Below are 21,011 nucleotides of genomic sequence, written 5' to 3'. Positions count from 1 at the left end.
ATCGTTACCCGCAAATTCAAAAGGATGAGATAGAACGTTTAATCAGAGAAATGCTAGAAGCAGGTATCATCAAACCATCTAGCAGCCCATTCTCAAGCCCGGTTTTGTTAGTCAAGAAAAAAGATGGGTCTTGGAGATTCTGCGTAGATTACCGAGCCTTGAACAAGGAAACCATTCCCGATAAGTACCCTATCCCTGTCATTGATGAACTCCTGGATGAGCTACATGGGTCACGCATATTCTCTAAATTGGATCTTAAGGCAGGATATCATCAGATTTTGGTACGACCGGAAGATACTCACAAGACGGCATTCCGAACTCACGAGGGGCACTACGAGTTTTTAGTAATGCCGTTCGGACTCACCAACGCCCCGGCCACATTCCAATCATTAATGAACGAGGTATTACGTTCCTTCTTGAGAAAATTTGTTTTGGTGTTTTTTGATGACATACTTGTTTATAGTTCTTGTGAGGCAGACCATATTAAACACTTGAATGTAGTCCTGGGTACCTTGAAAAGACACAAATTATTTGCTAATTTTAAAAAATGTGAGTTTGGGAAGAAGGAGGTGGCCTATTTGGGTCATGTGATTTCTGATTTGGGTGTAGCAGTAGACCAAGAGAAGGTACAGGCGATTCGAGAGTGGGAGGCACCACGCAATCTACGGGAACTCAGGGGGTTCTTGGGTTTGACTGGTTACTACCGGAAATTTCTTGCAAACTATGCGCAAATTGCTCAACCACTTACTGACCAGTTGAGAAAAGATTGTTTTGGGTGGACAATAGAGGCTAGTTATGCGCTAGAAAGGTTGAAGGAGGCAATGATAACCGCACCGGTATTGGCTATGCCCGATTTTCAAAAGCTATTCATACTCGAAACAGATGCTTCGGGGTATGGGCTTGGTGCTGTTTTGATGCAAGATACACGACCCATAGCCTACTACAGCAGGATTCTTGGCCCACGAGCTAGGGGAAAGTCAATATACGAAAAAGAGCTCATGGCGGTGTGCCTGTCGGTTCAAAAGTGGAAGCACTACCTCTTAGGTAGACACTTCGTGATTCGCACCGATCAACAAAGCCTCCGTTACATAACTCAGCAACGGGAAATCGGGGCGGATTACCAAAAGTGGGTACGTAAGCTCATTGGGTTTGACTTTGAAATTCAGTACAAACCAGGTACGGCAAATCGGGTGGCGGATGCGCTTTCTAGGAAAGGAAATGGCGAGTTAGAATTGGGAAGAATGGAGTTGGGGGCATTGCTAAAAGCCCAGGGAATTGATTGGAGTGAGCTGGAGAAGGAGGTGCAAGGTGATGAGGGGCTGCAACAGGGCAGAGTGTGGAAGAGGGGAGGGCAGGCCTTGGGTTTGCCATAGCTGAAGGTAGATTACTATACAAGGGCCGCATGTTTTTTGCCAAAGATTCTGCTTTTATTCCCTTGTTGTTGCGTGAGTATCACGACTCACCTACAGGGGGGCATTCGGGAGAGGTGAAGACATATCTGAGGTTGGCCGCGGAGTGGTTTTGGCAAGGAATGCGCAAGGTAATCACCAATTATGTGCGAGGGTGCGTTGTCTGCCAGAGAAACAAACACTCACAACAGTTACCGGCAGGATTATTGCAGCCACTACCCATTCCAACCTTGGTATGGGAGGATATCTCCATGGACTTTGTGGAGGGTCTGCCCTTATCTAAAGGGGTGGACACGATTATGGTAGTGGTCGATCGGCTGTCTAAGTTTGCACATTTTATCGGGTTGAAACATCCGTTCACCGCCCTATCTGTAGCCAACCTGTTCATCAAGGAAGTAGTGAGATTGCATGGGTTTCCGGCCTCGATTGTTTCAGATCGGGATCGCATCTTCCTTATGTTTTTTGGCGGGAACTTTTCAAACTCCATGGTACGGTCTTGAAGCGCAGCACAGCATACCATCCTCAAACGGATGGGCAAACAGAAAACGTCAACAAGGGGATGGAGACGTACCTGAGATGTTTTGTGGGTGACAGACCTAAGGGATGGGCAACATGGCTTGCATGGGCTGAATTCTCATACTCGTCCACAGGTATGACCCCTTTTAAAGTTGTGTATGGGCGAGACCCCCCTAAGCTGTTACGAGTGGGCAAGGGCCAAACACTGAAGAACTGTTGCAGGAGAGGGATTTTGTTTTGGACGAGCTGAAACTGAACCTATTGAAGGCACAACAGACCATGAAAAGAAATGCAGATCAGAAAAGGCGAGAGGAAGAATTCGAAATAGGAGATACTGTCTTCTTGAAATTACAGCCCTATAGGCAAAGGTCACTAGCTAAAAGACCTTATGAAAAATTAGCCGCTCGTTTTTATGGACCTTACAAGATAATTCAGAAAATAGGTGCAGTAGCTTACAAACTACAGTTGCCTTCTACAAGCAAGATTCATCCAGTTTTCCATGTTTCCAAACTAAAAAGGGCCATAGGCGATCAAGTGGCATCTTCCACCATTCCGGATCAGTTGACAGGGGAATTGGAGCTGCTAGTGGAACCAGAGGAGCTACTTGATGTACGGCCGAAAGGGGATGATATGGCAGTGACTGAAGTTCTCATCAAGTGGAAAGATCTTCCATCCTTTGAGGCAACTTGGGAAGAGGCTGCACTGGTTAATGATCGCTTCCCATACTTCCACCTTGAGGACAAGGTGAGTCTTTGGGGGCGGGGTGATGTGATGAACTACACCACTAACACACCACCTGCTATTGTGTACACCAGGAGAAAGAAACAAAAGCCACCAGAGACAACACCAGAGTAGCAGAGCAGACAAAAGCCATAGCAACACTGGCAACATAAGGCTGGAGGAAAGAGCCGTTATCACCCTGCAGACAAGAAGAGTCATTAATGAAGCGTACTATGTAATGCTTAAATAGGGGAAGAGAGAGTGAGAATAGGCATTGAGCTGTTTTGTATTGAGTAGGAGATTGGTGACCTAAAGTCACTTACTTTGAGAGTTGTAGCCGGGCATATTGTATCCGTACTGTTGTTGGTGTTAATTAAAGACAAGCTCTTCTCTTCTATAATTCTGTGTGAGTATTTGGCAGGTTGCAGGAAGAACTTGTTAGTTCCTTCCACATGGCCTAGCGGGCGCCCATGGAAGCACTCTCCTTACAGATGATTATTTTGGAAGGCTATGAATTACTAGTTATCACCACATTTACAGTAACTCTATAGTGAACCATTTGGTCGACCAAATGGTATCCGTTTGGGCTGAAACTTGGGGTCCCACACTCCCACCAATTTTGACCCACTGAAGATGATGGTGGGGCCAGATATCCCACATAAAATCCCAGAAAGGCGCGTCTGCAACAGATCAGTCTTGGACGGTCCTGGAAGCTTCTCTAGTGCTGGCATTCTAGCATGAATGGGTGTTGAAGGTTCTAGACAGGGAAATCTAGAACATTGTCAGATGAAAGGAAAAATTCTGATTCTTCATTTGATGCGTCTGAAACGGCTCCTGATTTTGTATATAGAAGAGTCTAGGTACCTCCTTGTATGTAAGGTTCCCTTGGAGGTAGGAACATTCTAGAAAATGTGTAGGACTTCTTCTGTAAGAATGTCGTAGAATACTCTAGGGTGTGAATATTCTAGACTAAGGTTGTGTTATATTCACCTTATTTTCACTTATCTAAGGTCTAATAAGAAAAGACAATATAAGATAATAAGGGTCAATAAGTTAAGAAAATAGGTCAATAAGTTCAAATGTCACGTTTTTTTTAACTCCCAATAGGAGTCAACAATAATATAAGATAAGATAAGATAAGATAAGGGGTAATAAGATAATATAAGATAATTTCAGGCCAATAAGATGAGATAAGTGAAATTCAGGTGAATAAAACGGTACCTTAGGTGATGGTGGTCTATAAATAGGAACCATGGCTCACTTGTACATTGAGAGTTTAATACAAGAAAGCATTCTCAAAGCACTCATGTTCTCTTCCAACTCAACCTTCTTTCTTTAGGCCTTATTTGGTTGGGAGGAATTGTAAGGAAAAGAAAAGAAAGGAAAGGAAAAATAACGTTTATTGTGTTTGGTATACCTATCGAAGTCTGGAGATGTTTGGGAGAGAGAGGGGTTGTATGGTTAACAACTCTTTTCAACAAGATTTGGGGAAGTAATAAGATGCCATTAGAGTGGAGGAAGAGTACCATCATCCCCTTGTACAAGAATAAGGGTGATGTCCAGGATTGTGCCAACTATCGAGGAATCAAACTAATGAGTCATACTATGAAACTTTGGGAGCGGATTATTGAGCAAAGACTGAGGACAACTGTGAAAATTTCGGAGAACCAGTTTGGATTTATGCCTGGGAGATCGACTATGGAGGCTATTCATCTTATAAGGCAACTAATGGAGAATTATCGAGATAAGAAGGACTTACATCTGGTTTTCATAGATTTGGAGAAGGCGTATGATAAGGTACCAAGGGAAATCCTTTGATGGGCATTAAGTAAGAAAGGAATTCCGAGGAAGTATATTGATATCATCAAGGACATGTATGAGGGATTAGCACGAGTGTGAAAACTAGTGTTGGTAAGACCGAATAATTCCCCATTACGATTGGAGTACATCAAGGTTCCGCACTTAGCCCGTTTCTTTTTGCTATAGTCATGGACAAATTGACGAGGTCAATCCAAGATGGTATTCCCTGGTGCATGATGTTTGCAGATGATATTGTGTTGATTGATGAAACAAAAGAAGGAGTGGAAAGTAAGTTGGAGTTATGGAGACAAACTTTGGAATCTCGGGGTTTTAAGGCTAAGTAGAAACAAGACGAAATATATGGAGTTTAAGTTTAGTGGAGTCCAAGGTAGAGGGACACGGGAGATTACCTTAGATGTGAAAATTGTCCAAGGCTCTGAAACGTTCCGTTATTTAGGATCTATTATCCAAAAGGATGGAGAATTGGATGGCGATGTGGAAAGGTGCCACGGGGTTGAAGTGGAAAGGTGCCACGGGGTTTCTATGTGATTCAGGCATGCCCCAAAGATTGAAGGGAAAATTTTACCGCACGGCAATTCGACCGGCTTTGTTATACGGCACAGAATGTTGGGCAGTGAAACATTGTCACGTGCACAAGATGAATGTGGCGGAGATGCGCATGTTACGTTGGATGTGTGGGCATACAATAAAGGATCGTTTGAGGAATGAGATTATTAGGAAGAAAGTAGGGGTTGCACCGATTGAGTTTAAGATGATGGAAAATCGTTTAAGATGGTTTGGACATGTAAGCAGAAGATCAAGTGATGCCCCAGTTAGGAGGATAGAAGGGTGGCAAAGTGATAGAACTCCAAGGGGTAGGGGAAGACCTAAGAAAACTTGGAGGAAGGTGATTGAGCACGATATGAGCTTTCTTGGGATTGAGGAAAATATGGCGTTGGATAGGACAGTGTGGAGGGAGAGAATATACATTGATGACTTCAGTTGATTTATACAGCTTTCATGTTTTTGTTTCTTTCTATTTTTTTTACTTTTTTTTTTATTTTTATTTATTTTTGGAATTCTTTTAAATTTTTTTAATTTACATGCTATTTGAAATATACTTATTTTACTTATTCATTTATTTTAAACTTTACTTTTTTTTTTTTTATCTCTTACAATATTTCTTCTATAATATATATACATTTTCCCCTTTCTTACTTTCATTAATTCCACTTTCTCTTCCTTGTTTTTCTTATTACTTCTTGCTCCTTTTTTGTTTGATTGGTGACAATGATGATATTCTACGACGATTCATGTTAGCCGACCCCTAATCATTTTGGGACTAAGGCTTTGTTGTTGTTGTTGTTGTATTGTGTTTGGTTCCGAAAATTATATGGGAAGTGGAAGGAAAGGAAGGGAATTAAAATCTGTCAAACAAAATATTAAATTTTATACCCACATTTTCCCTTCCCTTCTCTCCCCTTCCTTTACTATTGTTGTACCAAACATTGGATTCCTATCACTTCCTTTCATCATACCAAACATGAGAAAATATATTTTATTTCCTTTCCTTTCTCTTCATTTCTCTTCCCTTCCTTTCTCATCACTTCCCTTCCTTTACGAATATTGAACCAAATGAAGCCTTGGTAAGAGTGTAGTAAGAAACTAAGACACGGGGCGTGCCAAGTGAGTGATCGGGCACATTAGCAACGAATGATTGCTCGTGTGTTCACTAATCTACAACCAAGGAGCGTCGTAACTTGCTAGCTAGGCACCGAGGGAGTGTGCATATCTAATAGAAGGTATCTTTAGCACCAAGGAATCATGTTGTTAGGTAAGCACATGGAGTAGTACCATAGTTGGGGAAAGCACACGATGTGTAGCCCATCCAGTTCGCTAGTAGAGACTTGTTTTTCTATGGTCTAGGAAATGCACATGTGGCACACCGATGGACGATGGAAAACAATAAGTTTGTTAAGCTCGTGGAGTTTATCAAGTTAAGTATATATGTTCTTAATACTTTTTAGAAGGTAAGGGTTTGGTTCTCTACACTGTCTCAGGCCAATCAATCAATCAATCTCACTAGCATGAGATGTCCAAAGCAAATTAAGCTTTGTTATGCAATGCCGTCACTAAAAAGCAATGAATGGACAATGAATAAAGCCAACAAAAAAGATAACACACGCTACCTGTTTTAGGATATTTCTGAGTCAACTTTCTATACAGCCCGCCGGATGCTTCAAGAGCAACTCCAATAGTCTTTTCACGCAAACCATTTAACAAGGCAATTCTCATGTTCGCTTCAGTGACCATAGTTTCGTACAAGTTAGCCACATACATCAGCGGCAAAACAAACCTTGGGTCTCCTTCATACTGAACGTCTGTTGATTTTCTCTTGTTTGATTTATCATCTCCGAGCTCAACAATATTATTCATACAAGTACCCCGTTTCTCCATAATATGCTCAGTGATGAAATTATCCAAAACAATTTGCAAGAACCTTGCTCTTGCAGTTTCAATTGGCAAAACATCTAACAAAAATGTAATTTCATACAAGTAGATGAGCAAGTGAAAAGGAAATGAAAAATCACTTTGGAAATGCAAATATTAAGGCAAACAAAGACATCTTACATAAATAATATGTTGAAAAAGAAAAATTACCCTTCGTTGTTAGCGCATTGAAGGAATTTCTTAGAGACCCACTACTTCCTAGACTAGACCGATCATCTTCGACACCAATGTGCGGAATCTGAATAGGGCTTTTGTATGCCTCATCTAAGCACTCCTGGATAAACGCAAAACACATTTAAAAACTCAGTAACGGAAATTAAAAATCTGAACGTCAAAAAAAACCACATGAAAAACAAAATCAAGCACCTACATATAGAACACAAAAGTGGACGGTTGCAGGTATAAGAATATCCAAAACATGTTCATCATTACAATTTCCAACATTCAATACATTAACTAAGACGAAAAGACGTGAATTGCAGTAAAGTCGCTATTTCTAGAAAACCCAACTTTTTGAATTATGTGTGAGAAATAATTCCCTGATTATTATTCATTGTGTAATGTGTATACATACAATCTATCAGTTACAAACTAGCGTAATGCAAGGCTAAATTAACGTAATACATAGCTGCTAATTAGGAAACTAATTTGTACATAATATTTATGAAATAAATAAATACTCCCTCCGTCCCTTAATACTCGCACCGCTTTCCTTTTCGGGCCGTCCCTTAATACTTGCACCGCTTCTATAAATGGAAATTTATACCAATATTATATTATTTCTCACACTTACTTACTAACCCCACATACACCCCTATTCTCTACAAAAAATCATTTAAAAATCCACACCTCCACTCACCACTCCCCACCGCTTACACATTTCCCACTAACTATATTAAAAAAATACACCACTATCAACTAACACCCATTAAATTAATAAGTCAATTCAAATGTCTTAAACTCCGCACCAGTCAAACCGATGCGAGTATTAAAGGACAGAGGGAGTATATTCTATCACAACCCCCGTAGTCGAAGCGGTAGGTTGTCGTACGCTGAGACTGTCCCGAAAATCATCAAATAGTACGCGCGGAAGTCCTTTTGTAAAGATATCGTCAATCTGGTAACGGGACGAAACATGCAATACACGGACTTCACCTCGTGCTACCTTTTCACGGACGAAGTGAATATCCATTTCAATATGTTTAGTGCGTTGATGCTGAACTGGGTTACCTATGAGGTAAATGGCACTAACATTATCGCAGTAGACCAATGTTGCTTTTTGGATTAGGCAAAGTAGCTCTAAGAGTAGATTACGAAGCCAACAAGATTCTGAAATAACATTAGCTACACCCCGATACTCGGCTTCTGCACTTGACTTTGAAAGTGTAGGCTGTCGTTTGGCAGACGATGAAATCAAGTTACCACCAAGAAAAACACAGTAACTGGAGGTGGATCGACGAGTATCCTGGCATCCACCGCAATCTGCATCTGTATATGATGTGAGTGATCCAAGAGAAGATTTATACAGATGTATTCCATGAGAAATAGTACCTTGAATATAGCAGATAATACGCTTGAGTGCATTCATATGCTCAACTTTTGGATCATGCATGTATAGACAAATTTGTTGAACGGCATATGAAATGTCTGGTCTAGTAAATGTAAGGTATTGTAGTGCGCCACGAGAGTATGACACGGTTTGCAATGAGTCATGCCCGCACGCTCAATAATTTCTTCCGCATACTTCTTTTGAGGGAGGAACATACCATTTTTATGTCGTGTAACGGCAATACCCAAGAAGTAACTTAGATTAAGTCTTTCATGGTAAATTCGGCGCTAAGACGAGACATAATGGACTTGCGGAGAGCATCTGAGGCAGCTGTGAGAATAATGTCATCAACATACAGAAGAATGTAAGCAATGTCAGAGCCACGAGAATAAGTAAAATGATAATAATCTGAACGACTGTGTATAAAACCAATGTTGGCTACATAATCAGCAAACCGTTGATACCATGCCCGAGGAGCTTGTTTCAACCCATATAGAAATTTCCTCAAGAGACAGACATAATCAGGATGAATGGGATCTTTAAATCCCATGGGTTGATGCATGTAAACTGTTTCATGGAGATTACCATGAAGGAAAGCATTCTTGACGTCCAACTGATGAATGGGCCAAGATTTGGATAGAGCAATACACAACACAGTCTAAATAGATGTCGGTTTAACAACCGGATTGAATGTTTCTTCACAATCCACGCCAACCTGTTGACCACTTCCGTCACCTACAAGACGGGCTTTATGCCTCTCAAAAGAACTATCAGATTTCTTTTTATGACAAAATATCCACATTGAACGAATTAAATTCACATTAGGAAGGCGTGGAACCAAGTCCCACGTCTTATTTTGAGCTAAAGCATCATATTATTCTTGCATTGCAGATTTCTAATTATGGTCATTTAGAGCACTCACTGGATTTCGAGGGATGGGTGAGATGGTGGTGGTAGTGGAAGTGCTCAAGTTGAATTGACGTTTAGGCTTGAATATGCCGTGTTGGCTTCTAGTAGCCATACGGGTGGGCTGCTGTACAATGGACCGAGGAGCAGAAGATGGTGTTGTTTGTGTGGTTGTGGATTGAAGTTGCTGAGTTGGGATCAGCGAGATTGGGCTTGTTGTGGTGCCAATCTGATGAGAATTGTGTTAGGACAAATTGCCAGCTGGCCCAAGAGGAGAAGCTAGACTTGGGGAATCCACCTGGGTCGTGGGATCCATGAATGTAGCTGGACCACTTGGTGGATTTGCTGGAACAATGGCAGGAGCATTATTTGGCAAATTATATAGGAAATGAGGTGAAAGGCCATTTTCAAGGAATTCACAAGTATTTTGATGTGGTTTATGTAGATTTGAGAATGGAATTGTGTTTCATCAAATATAACATGACGTGAAATAATGATTTTATTATTCGATAAATCTAGGCATTTGAGAATGGAATTGTGCTTCATCAAATATAACATCCCCCATGATTGGTAGGATATCCCAAAAATACGCAAGGCGTTGAACGAGCTTGTAGCTTGTTGATTGTGGTAGAGGGGAATAACGGATAGCAAAGACAACCGTAAACTCGAAGATGTGAATAGGAGGGATGTCGGTGGAATCAGTGTATAAAAAGGCGCGCCTTAGGCTCTGAGGCGCAAGGCGATTGGAGCCAGCGCCTTTTATTGTCTGGACGAGGCGATTTCGATGCACCTAAGGCGCAAAAAGGCGCACCAAGGCGCACTTTGAGGCGCAAAAAAGGCGCACCTACTAAGGCACACACCAATTTTTCACTTTTTTTTTTACTTTTTATTAGGGCGCCTCACTTCAATGAGGCGCACCGAGGCGCGCCTAAGACGCTAGGAACTCCAAATCGCCTTGTTGCGCCTGAGCCTTTTTATACATTGGGTGGAATAAGACGTGGTAGGGGATTTGAACCCGAGGACTTTGGTAGGGAGAATGTTGAAGAGATATGTGGCCATTTGTAGAGCATGATGCCACAAAGAAGGTGGCATAGAGGAGTGGACAAGTAATGTCCTTGCAATATTATTAATTGACTTGATTTTTCTTTCTGCTTTACCGTTTTGAGGTGAGGTATGGGGACAAGAAAAACGAAACTGCAAGCCATTATTATTGCAAAATGCTTGAAATAGACCATTGTCAAATTCCCGGCCATTGTCACGTTAAATGGTTTTGATATCTCGTTCGAATTAATGCCTTAAAGGATTGGAAGATTGAGTAAACTTGGGACTTTTTAGATATTGGAAAAGTCCACAAAAAATTACTAATATTATCCAGAAAAAAAAACATAATATCGGTGTCCGCTAGAACTCATGATAGGTGATGTCCACAAATCACTGTGAATTATATCAAAAGGCATAGCAGTAACATTCAAAGAGTCATGAAAAGGTAACTTAATGTGTTTTCCCAAAGGACATGTGTTGCAAAAATCCCGAGACTTATTACATTGAATATAATCATTACTACAAAAAGAATTAAGTATGACATCTCCTGGATGACCCAATCGAGAGTGCCAAAGATTGGAGGAGGCAGCTGCTAGGAAAGTGGATTGAGGTTGGATGGCTTGAGTGTTGTTGGTGAAAGGATAAAGTTCCCCTGAGCTCTCACATCTCATTAGGCGTCTCCCCGTCCGGAAATCCTTTACAGAAAATCCAAAAGGATCAAATTCAACTGAAACTATATTGTCATTAGTGAATTTTCTAACGGAAATAAGATTTTTAATGAGTTAAGCAGCATGTAAAACATTTGAAAGGATTAAGGAGGGGTTAGACGAAGTGAGAGTTTTATGACCATAACCATTAATTGGAATAGTGCTACCATTACCAACAACAATGCCAGTATTTTTGCTCAATTTAAAATAAGACGTGAGACTACCTAAATTTGCAGTCATGTGAGAGGTCGCTCCGGTGTCCATATACCTATTATCATCCGGTTGATGGAGAGAGAAGGTATGCATGACAGTTTCTATATCTGTAGGAGTATACCAGAGAAGTGTCTGCACATGATTGTTGGGTCGTTGTGGTCCTGCATTATTGTTGGGTCGTTGTGGCGGCTGCCAAGGCATTGTGGGATATGGGCAGGGAGGGACAGCCCATTGAGGAGGACATTGAGGAGGAGCCCAGTCCCACTGTGGTGGGAATTGCCAATATGGCCAGGGAATTGCCAATATGGCCCAGTAGAGGAATTAGTAGAGGAATTACCACTATTGTGGGTTACATTGTTGGTGTATTGGCTACGACCACTACCTGCCCCGACCCCATTGTTGTTGTTGTTGCCTGAGTGGTTGCCGCCGCCTCCACCACCGTTGTTGCCGCCGAGGTGGTGGTGGTGGTAGTTATTACCTTTGCCCTTGTAATTTTTCTTACCCTTATAATGATTGTTTCTGCCACCGTTGTGTGAGCTACCATGAGGTTGGGGAGGCGGTGTGTAATTATCAACGTCCAGGAGGGCTGCCCCACCGTTATCACGTGCGGCCCTCTCTTTGTTGGTAGTGTCTTCCATGTTTAACCTTGAGCACATTTCAACAAAACCTGGGAGATTCTTTCTATTGCAAATTGGTGACAAAGTTACGATAGGCTTCGGAAAGGCCCGCAAGAAGACGAAGAACCAGTCGGTGTTCTGACACCGGAGCTCCCACATTGCCGAGCAAGGTTGCGAGGGACTGCAGCCTGTTTGTATAGGCGGTGAAGGAGGGAAAATCCGCCATGACGGGTGGTGAATTGAGTCTCTAGGAACACTGCTCTTGTGTTCTTGTTGTCATGGAACATGTTTTCCACCCTTTTCCATGCTTTTGGCGCAACATCATCTTGGACAAGAATGGTGTCCAGTATGTCAGTTGATAAGGTGGCATAAAACCATTGAAGAACTACGTTGTCGAAACGTGTCCATAGGGGTAAATCAGCTTTCTTTGCGGCGAGGTATGCCTTGGCGGCTGCGGTTTCGGTGGGTGGGATAATATGTTCAAGGACAGCATGGATGTTGGCTTGTACCTTGAAGAGAGTCGCCCACGAATGATATTTGCCAGTTTCCATGTCCAACGTAATCGGTATGAGGGATTTCACGTTGGTTACAGTGAGGGCAGAGTGAAACTTTGAAGCTTCTGCCATGGCTACGGAGGTCAAAGAAGAGAAGAAGAATGAAAGAGGAGGAGAAGAAGAGGCCAACTGCTAGGTTAAGGATGCTAACCTAATCTGATACCATGTGAGAAATAATCCCCTGATTATTATTCATTGTGTAATGTGTATATATACAACCTATCAGTTACAAACTAGCGTAATGCAAGGCTAAATTAACGTAATACATAGCTGCTAATTAGGAAACTAATTTGTACATAATATTTATGAAATAAATAAATATATTCTATCATTGTGGTCAAATTTTGCCCCTTTCTCTAAGAATAACCCAGAAAAATTAGTCAATTAGGCACATATATAAATTAATATAATCAGCATAATCACAATATAATCAGCGGTTTCCCTTCAAAAAAAAGTATGCAGTTATGCCAGATAATCACAACGTAGTAAGCAGTTAATCGCAGAAATAACTCATAAAATTGCAGTCATAGAAACCAAAGATTAACTTAAAAAACAAACTTACAATATTATTAGAGCCCTCGTCGTGATCTAAACTATCTACAGTGACGGCATCACAATCGCCATCACTAATTCGGTCGATTTCACCACCCTCTTTCACTTCATCCAAATTACTCTCATCAATGTAAGAATCAGCTGATCTTAAATTGATATCATTGGTGTTATGGTTGGTGTTGTTTTCATCATTATCAGCGCTGGTATAATTATGAACTGAAACCCTAGTTTCCATATCCCGCTATAATCTTACAATCCCATCAATAATCTCACCTCAGATACCCAAATCCGTGATTTTAATTTGATTTTTCAGCTTCATTTTAACTCAAATTTTGAATGATCGGATTTTGTAGTTCATTTTCCCGCCACAGGAAGGTGGAAAGGAGGGGTTTTTATTTTTAGAAATTAACGGATATACAAACGGACGGAGAGGGGTGAGGAGAGAGATAATGAAGGTTGCGGAGGGTGTAGGATGACCGGAGCTAAGCCCGTACCAGTAGCTGGGATAACGAAGGAGAAAGAGAGGTATTTCCCAAACCTAACGCCGCTTTTCCCCACCATTTCCCAACCCGGTTAATATCGTCATTTTGTGATGTCCAAATGAAAATTTGGGGGAATTGAAACGGTTCCCTCCCTCCATTCTTATTCTTTACGTTTGGTATGATGGACGCATAGAGATGGTAATGATTTCAGATCCGGTCCAGATTCGGTGGACCCAAATTTGTTTACGGGATCTAGATCTTCAAATTTTGGACCCGGATCCAGATCCGTTTCTAACGGATAAGATTTGGATCCGGATCCAAATCTGTTTATAGCGAATAAGATCTATAAAACATGTATACAAATAATTTGAACTTTAATTTTTTTCATTATTTTGATATTTATTTTCTTTTTCCCATTAGATATATTTTGCATCATAAGGTGAATGCATAATTTTATTTTAATTTTGTAAAAATTAGCGTAAAAAAATAATTTTTGAAGGGAAAAATTACACGTGGATCGATCCTACCCGCGGGTCCGTTGGATACGGCGGATTTGGATCAAAAATTTTGGACTCGCGGATTTGGATCTGGATCCATGTGTAGAAAATGATTACATCATGTAATTTGTACTATTCATCAATAACAGTTATTGATTTATAATCACCTGGAAATTGGCAATTAGTGAAACAAAGGAGTATTATTTCGCCTTCAAAAAAATAAGTTTCAGGTTATTTAACTCTTTTTTTTCCTTATGTTTGGGAGCTTCTATCTCTAAAAGAGAGTTTGTTGGAGTTTAACCCTTCTCCATCGCCAAAAGGAAGGGTTGGCTAAATCAAGAACATGTGGCGTTCACTTAGGAATTAGGACGCAAACAACTTGTATGGGTACAAATTCAGTATGTTATTAGTATGAATTTATATGCATGTTATTGATCTAACAATACACTATTAATCACTGCCAATTAAACTTTCTGCTTATTGGTACAATGATACTGACAAAATCCTTATTGGTACTAATCATTACCAATAACATACCAATCGGTACTGATAAACGTTGTTAGTGTCCAAAATACGCGCTCGTTGTTGTTTTCCAAGACTTCCTCTCCAAAGGAGCGACACCCTAGCTAGGTAAGTAAGATGGAATTCTTCCTTCACCATCTAGTTTTCTACAAATCAGATATCCTAACTACTGTTTCACCCCCCTGAAACACCCCCCCCCCTTGTCCGGTTATTAGAAAGGCTCAGAGCATGAGCATATTCCTCAACAAAAAATCCATCACTATTAGGGATGACAATCTTACTCAAACATGTGGATAACTGAACTACCCAACCCGATTATATGGATGAAAACACGACGAATCGCGGATTATAAACGGGCGATGCATGGATGGATAAGGTGGCAGATCGGGTCGGATACGGGTGTCCATCACTCGATCAATTTGTCCACCCGTTTATTTTATTTAATGTCTTTTAAAAAGTAGAATGAGGTCCTTAAGGGTGAAAAAACATATGAAATCCCTAAAGGTGAAAAATCTCAAATGCTATACGTACCCCAAACGTGTGTTTAACTCTACGTTTATTCATACTCCGGAGTAATACGGATAGTGCTTAGAGAAACTACAATGGTTGTAGCTAGGGACTTGCTTGTAATTAACAAAAGTTTCAAGCTACTAGCTTAACCATTTGAGTGATTTTAATAAACTAGGTGTAGGACCGTGCGCTAGCGCGCACAATCACCCAACATATACAAATGTATTTTGTAAAAATGTTATATAAAAGAGAGGAATTTATAAATTAATGGTAATGCTAAGAACTATGTTAAATTTCAATTTACATTTAATACACAATACGAAACAATAAAACGTGTACAGTGTATGTGTCATTGATAGTTAGAAGGGAGAATAGCAAGCCAAAAGGTGTATGCCTGTATGAGTATTTCCAAGAAAAATGAGATTTTAAACTCCTTGTGTCCTCAAGAAAACCTCAACAACAATACATAGAGTTAACACGACGATAACAAGTTTTTGGAAGCAATGGACATAACTAAAGCTTGCTTGCAAAAAGGCATACACATATAGTCATGAAACACATTTTTGTTAATGCTTGAAACCTCCATCAGAACATGCTTGGCACGAAGAAGCTCCTACGCGGCCTAGTGATGAGTTAAAAAGTGATACCGCAAGTGCACGGTGTCTGTTGTTAGCAGATACTTAGCAAATACGGGTCGATCCCACAGGGAGACAAGTTCTATTAGTTTTTGCCCAATTATACGAACTATTTCAATAACGAAAGTTGAGTTTGAGTATTAACTACTAAAGCTAAAGCAATAATAAAAATGCGTAATTTATCAATGAATTAAAGGTCTAGGGCGTCTGTTCGGTTCACCATGCTTATACCAATCCAATAACACAATTCAATTTGACAACGAATAAACTAGGCCAAGTAATTAAAGTACATGCTAATCCTACGGTCGGGTCTTAACACTTTCAATTCAACATATGCAGTACGATCGCTAACATAATCAGAATTGCCAATTGTACAAAGCCTTTAAAAACAAGATCTTTCGATTCTAATTCCTATTAGCTAGATAATTAATCCATGAAATTGGCCGATAACATGAATCAACGATTAAGAACAAATCAATTGGAGTTACTCAATCATAATCTATAAATTAACGAACTTTAATGCATAAAGATTATGGTATAAACATGGCTTCCCTTACTTAGCCCTAGAAAAAGACTACTCGCTCATAATTAATTTGACAATCATGAAACGAATAATAATAATGGAATTCATAATCAACGAACGAATTAATCTAAGGAACGAAAAATAATAAATTTGAATTAGAGAAAAAGAAATTATGAAATTACCTTAGATTGATGAATGAATGAATTCAGAAAAGCGTTCGACAATGAAAAGAGAAAAATAATAATAAACGTTCAAAGAATTCTAAGGAAGAAAAATAACATAAGATAAGAGCCCTAGGAATATAATTCCCTTCAATATTTATAGGCTTCCTATTTCTGAAATAATAATAAATAAATAAATGAGAAAATAAAAATAGAAGTCGTCAACGATTGGTCGATGGCATGAGAGACATACACAATATGGATTCGTCGGCCTGGACGCACTGTGGGCGCAGCACTTCGCTGTGGGCAAGCCAGCAACTGCTCAGTGAAGCGTGAGTGAGATGTGGGCGCAACACTTCTTGTTGTGGGCGCAGCACTTCGCTGTGGGCGCAGCACTTCGCTGTGAGCATGGCAGACGATGTTTGGTGAAGCGACGGGGTGCTGCGGGCTGGGTGCGGCCACAAAGCTCTAGATATGGGCATAAAGCACTTCGATGTGGCCACATAATATTGCACGATTCAAGTACGATGTTGCGACGATGCTTCCCACATCACCAAGATTTTATGGCGAGCATCAGAAACTAGCTTCATGTCATCCAAAATAACGAATTGCCTCGATGGCCGAATAACTCAAGCTAAGTGAACCGGAACTTCCGCAAATCATTTCCGAAAACTTCATTTTCCGATCAAACACGACGTTTTCAATACGAACCATCCGATAGCCATTCGACCCACCTCTAAATCTCCAGAAACATCCAAATGATTGTAAAATCACCTGAAATATCAAAAAAAACACAAACGGAGCGTAATAGAGTACGATAACGACGACTTATGCAATAATAACTCTAAATGCAACAAAAATGAGAGAAATGCCTAGAAATGCAACCTAATTGAGCCTAAAATACCCTATATAAATATGATTCATCAAATTCCCCCAAGCTAAACTGTTCTTGTCCCCAAGCAACACTAGACCGAAGCCGAACACAGAGAAATGAGACGCACATGACTTTCATTGAACCTGAACAAACCTACTCAACTCTCGGGCAAACAATCAAACAAAGTTATTAAGACAGAAATTTAGCTCGGATACAAATAGAACCGCAAAGCATCATGATCCACAGTTGAAACAACCAAGCTTAGCCACAAACCGTTCTCAATTAAGCTAGTCGTCGCCGCATACCTTGTAGAATATGAATATATGATGCAACGCGGGGTAAGATGACAATTGCAAGAAACAATTTTCGCTCATTCACAAAACAAATATGCCGATCAAGAGGTCTTTATAATAAGCTTGTAATGGGGCTAGGTGAAAAGGAAGGGTAGGATATAATTTGGGGAAAAGTGAGAGTAAGGTCCAACTTGGGGAGCAAATGTGAACTATATGCATCGGCGTGATAATGCCGAAAATCCAACTCACTACAAAAATAGGGTGCATATTTAGACCGATCAGTTTCGACGCTGTTGGAAAGGGTCGCATGGGTAAGGGGGGCGCGAATATATAATCTGCATATTTCGACGGTTTGTACAGTCGAAACAAATTTCGACTTTCCGGAGCGTCGATATGTGCATAAAAAGACACGTGGGTAACACGTGTTGCATAAAGAATTTATTTTTCACAAAAATTCCCGCCTAACTGAAACTTTCGCAATCCCGCTTTACTGGGCTGCAACTTCCACGTTTCTCTCAACTCCTCCATCACCGACCTTGCTAGCTAGCTCCAAAACCTAACCACCCTCCGACGAATCCGACGAATCCGTCCTCTATCATCACGTTCAACACCGTTAGCGCCCTTGGATTTCGTCTTCAACCTATACCGTTAGCAGAATCAAATCCCTCAATTCTCTCAGTTCATCCCACTTTTATCTCACTTCTCATCCTATATTTTCAAGGAAATCGCAATTGAATTCGAAATTCGCCCAAAAAATTCAAGATAAATTCGCTGCTTCCTCTGTTTTTTTGTTGGAGAAATTCGAGCATCATCTGGGTTTTGAGTTGCTGCTTCCTTGGTGTATCTGATAAATCCGCTCAATTCTTGACTGTAATTCGATCTTCCAGGTTAGTTTTCTTGTTTTTTTATTTTTTTTATTTTTACTTTTGTTGCTGAAATTGTATGTTTTAACTTTTAAGTTCTTCTCTACATATTTAAAATATTTTCAGGAAATATATATACAAATTGTATGGTTATTTAGTTTTTGTAGCTGTATTTTGTGAAATAATTGTCTCAACATCTTGATCGAAAAGAGTTTTTTTGGAATTTTTGCTTCAATTCGTGTATTTGTTGATGTATTTTCTTTAAACTTGGGTTATGTGTTTAGCTGTCTAGGTTAGGCTTGATAGTGTGGATGTAAAAACAAAAATCTGGATTTAATTATTCCAGAAAATACCAAGAGCTATTGGCTTTTTTACATGATGATTGGCTTTTTTTCTATCCTTTTTCTGTTGGCTTCCAGGAGTCAGCAGGATTGGTGATCATACCTGATGGATTTGTTTTTCACTTAATGTTATTTTGGCATGTATATTGGCTGCAAGAGACCTTTAATACGATATCAACCACCAATAACTTGAGAAATGATAACATGGAATGGATATCAACAAGAACTGCATCAAACAGACCTAAATGAACTCCCAAAAATTATGGTTCAGTAACTGATTCCAGTAGTTTTGTTATGGTTCAGATGTAAATCCGGGAATTGAGAAAGTTTACTTACAGAAAATTTGTATTGGTCCAGTGAGTTTGTTAATGGTTTAGGAATAAGGACTGTAATTTAGGGAGATTGCTTATGGAATACGGTAATGCTTCCTGTTATGTTATTATTCGACAAATGTATGAGGTGAGACGCTTTAGTGTGGTGATTCCATTTGGGATATTTTACTAGAGAGAAATCTTTTCTACTAAAGGAGAACAATGCGTCTCTTTGTATGTCTACCCAGATAAGATTACTTGCTGCTTTATTGCCTACTGCATTCATAACTGTCTGAAATGCAGATAAGAATCTACATTCAGCAAAGCATGGAACTGAAAGAAAGCACCACCCCCGAGTTTTAGGTCTGAACTCTGAACACCAACCTGTAGTTTGGCATCTTGGATAGGACCTGTCCCAGATTCGTAGTTGTGTTTTGAGAGTCAAATAAATGTTATCCTGTTAAACTCAACTAGTAATGTACATTATGTCTTCCTTTTTAATGGGCGTATCATTGTCGCCCTTTTTCATACTCCGCTTCTGCGTTGGGTCTGGTTGCCCTCGCTTCTATCCTATAATGCGTATCATCTTGTTTTCCATTCTCTATGATTATGCCATATCACCTACAGTAACCAATCAATAACATTAAATACCTGGGTTTAAGTTAGTGATGTGTCGAAACATAATCAGGACACGACATGAGACTTAAGAGTTGACAGTTGAGACTTGAGACATGATCTAAAACCATTCCTGAGTTAGGTTGTGAACCCCTCAAATGAAGAAGAAAGAATTTTGAAGAGTCCGTCTGGGTTATCAGTATGTACCTATCAAAATGATCCAACGAACACGGGTTTAGAGCACAAAGAAGTAAAATTACTAAATCAGAAACAAGAAATTATTATATCAAAGATTAAAATTTTCACAATAAAATATCCTTGTTGTTTTCTCCCATATTAGGTTTATTCTAATCAGATCAGTTCTGATCAATTATGATGTTCTGTTCTGATCCGTTCTGATCAGATCAGTTCTGTTAGTTCTGATCAGATAGTTCTGTTCTGATCAGTTCTGATCAGATCATTCTGCTCTGATCAGCTCCAGTAATAGTATCCTTGTTGTTTTCTCCCATATTAGATGTGTTCTGGTCAGATTAGTTCTGATCAGTTATGATGTTCCGTTCTGATCAGATCAGTTCTGTTCTGATCAGTTCAGATCAGATCAGTTCTGTTCTGATCAGTTCAGATCAGATCAGTTCTGTTCTGATCAGTTCTGATCAGATGAGTTCAGTTCTGATCAGTTCTGATCAGATCAGTTTTTATCGGTTCAGTTCTGACCAGTTTGTTCAGATCCGTTCTGTCTTAAGGATTTCAGTTTCAACCTGTTCATAGAGCTGCTTCTACTTCACATTCTGTAGATCCAAATATCTTCTACTGAATTTTTTTTCTCTTATTGTGCTAGCTAGGTATTTAAATACATGAAACCATTCTCTCTATTCTTGATAAGTTTATAGAGAATAAGAATATTCAAATCACTATCACCACTAATCAACACATCTACCATATTTATTGTCGCTTATTGTCACCTTATAGATTTTTTGTTTTTTCTTTATAAGGGTTGTAAATTGTAATATTCTTCGTTAGTTTCAACACCTATTTGCTTATTATTTGACACTAGTATGTGCCCGTGCTAATGCACGGGAACTTAAGATTTTAAAAAGTTAACTAAATATTATTTGCCTTTCTTATACTTGTACTTAATTATATTTTTTTGGTTAATATATTTTTACTTACCATTTCAAATTTGTATTTTTACTTACCATTTCAAATATGTATCTTACATAGAAGCATTGGAAGCTTTGGACTTTAGTTCAAGTGGCCGCCGGTTTTAAGCTTCTTCGTGGAATTTGGGA

At 39.7% G+C, this 21,011-nt stretch overlaps 1 protein-coding gene across 2 annotated transcripts in view; it reads right to left on the bottom strand.

Moving 5' to 3' along the window:
• The window catches only part of LOC110776830 (uncharacterized protein At2g02148), a 32,323-nt gene extending 18,628 nt beyond the window's left edge, over positions 1 to 13,695 (bottom strand). The window contains exons 1-3 of one of the 2 annotated variants that reach the window (XM_056840456.1): positions 13,106 to 13,695; positions 7,107 to 7,230; positions 6,635 to 6,976 (exon numbers count right to left, since the gene is read on the bottom strand). In XM_056840456.1, coding sequence (XP_056696434.1) covers positions 6,635 to 6,976; positions 7,107 to 7,230; positions 13,106 to 13,330 — 691 coding nt within the window. In that variant the 5' untranslated portion in view covers positions 13,331 to 13,695. The remainder of the gene's footprint in view (positions 1 to 6,634; positions 6,977 to 7,106; positions 7,231 to 13,105) is intronic. The other variant, XM_021981389.2, reaches the window with a different exon arrangement.
• Between the last annotated feature and the right edge of the window lie 7,316 nt (positions 13,696 to 21,011).

Source organism: Spinacia oleracea, chromosome 3 (assembly GCF_020520425.1).
Source record: "Spinacia oleracea cultivar Varoflay chromosome 3, BTI_SOV_V1, whole genome shotgun sequence".
Lineage (NCBI taxonomy): Eukaryota > Viridiplantae > Streptophyta > Magnoliopsida > Caryophyllales > Amaranthaceae > Spinacia > Spinacia oleracea.
This window is presented reverse-complemented; position numbering and strand designations above follow the sequence as displayed.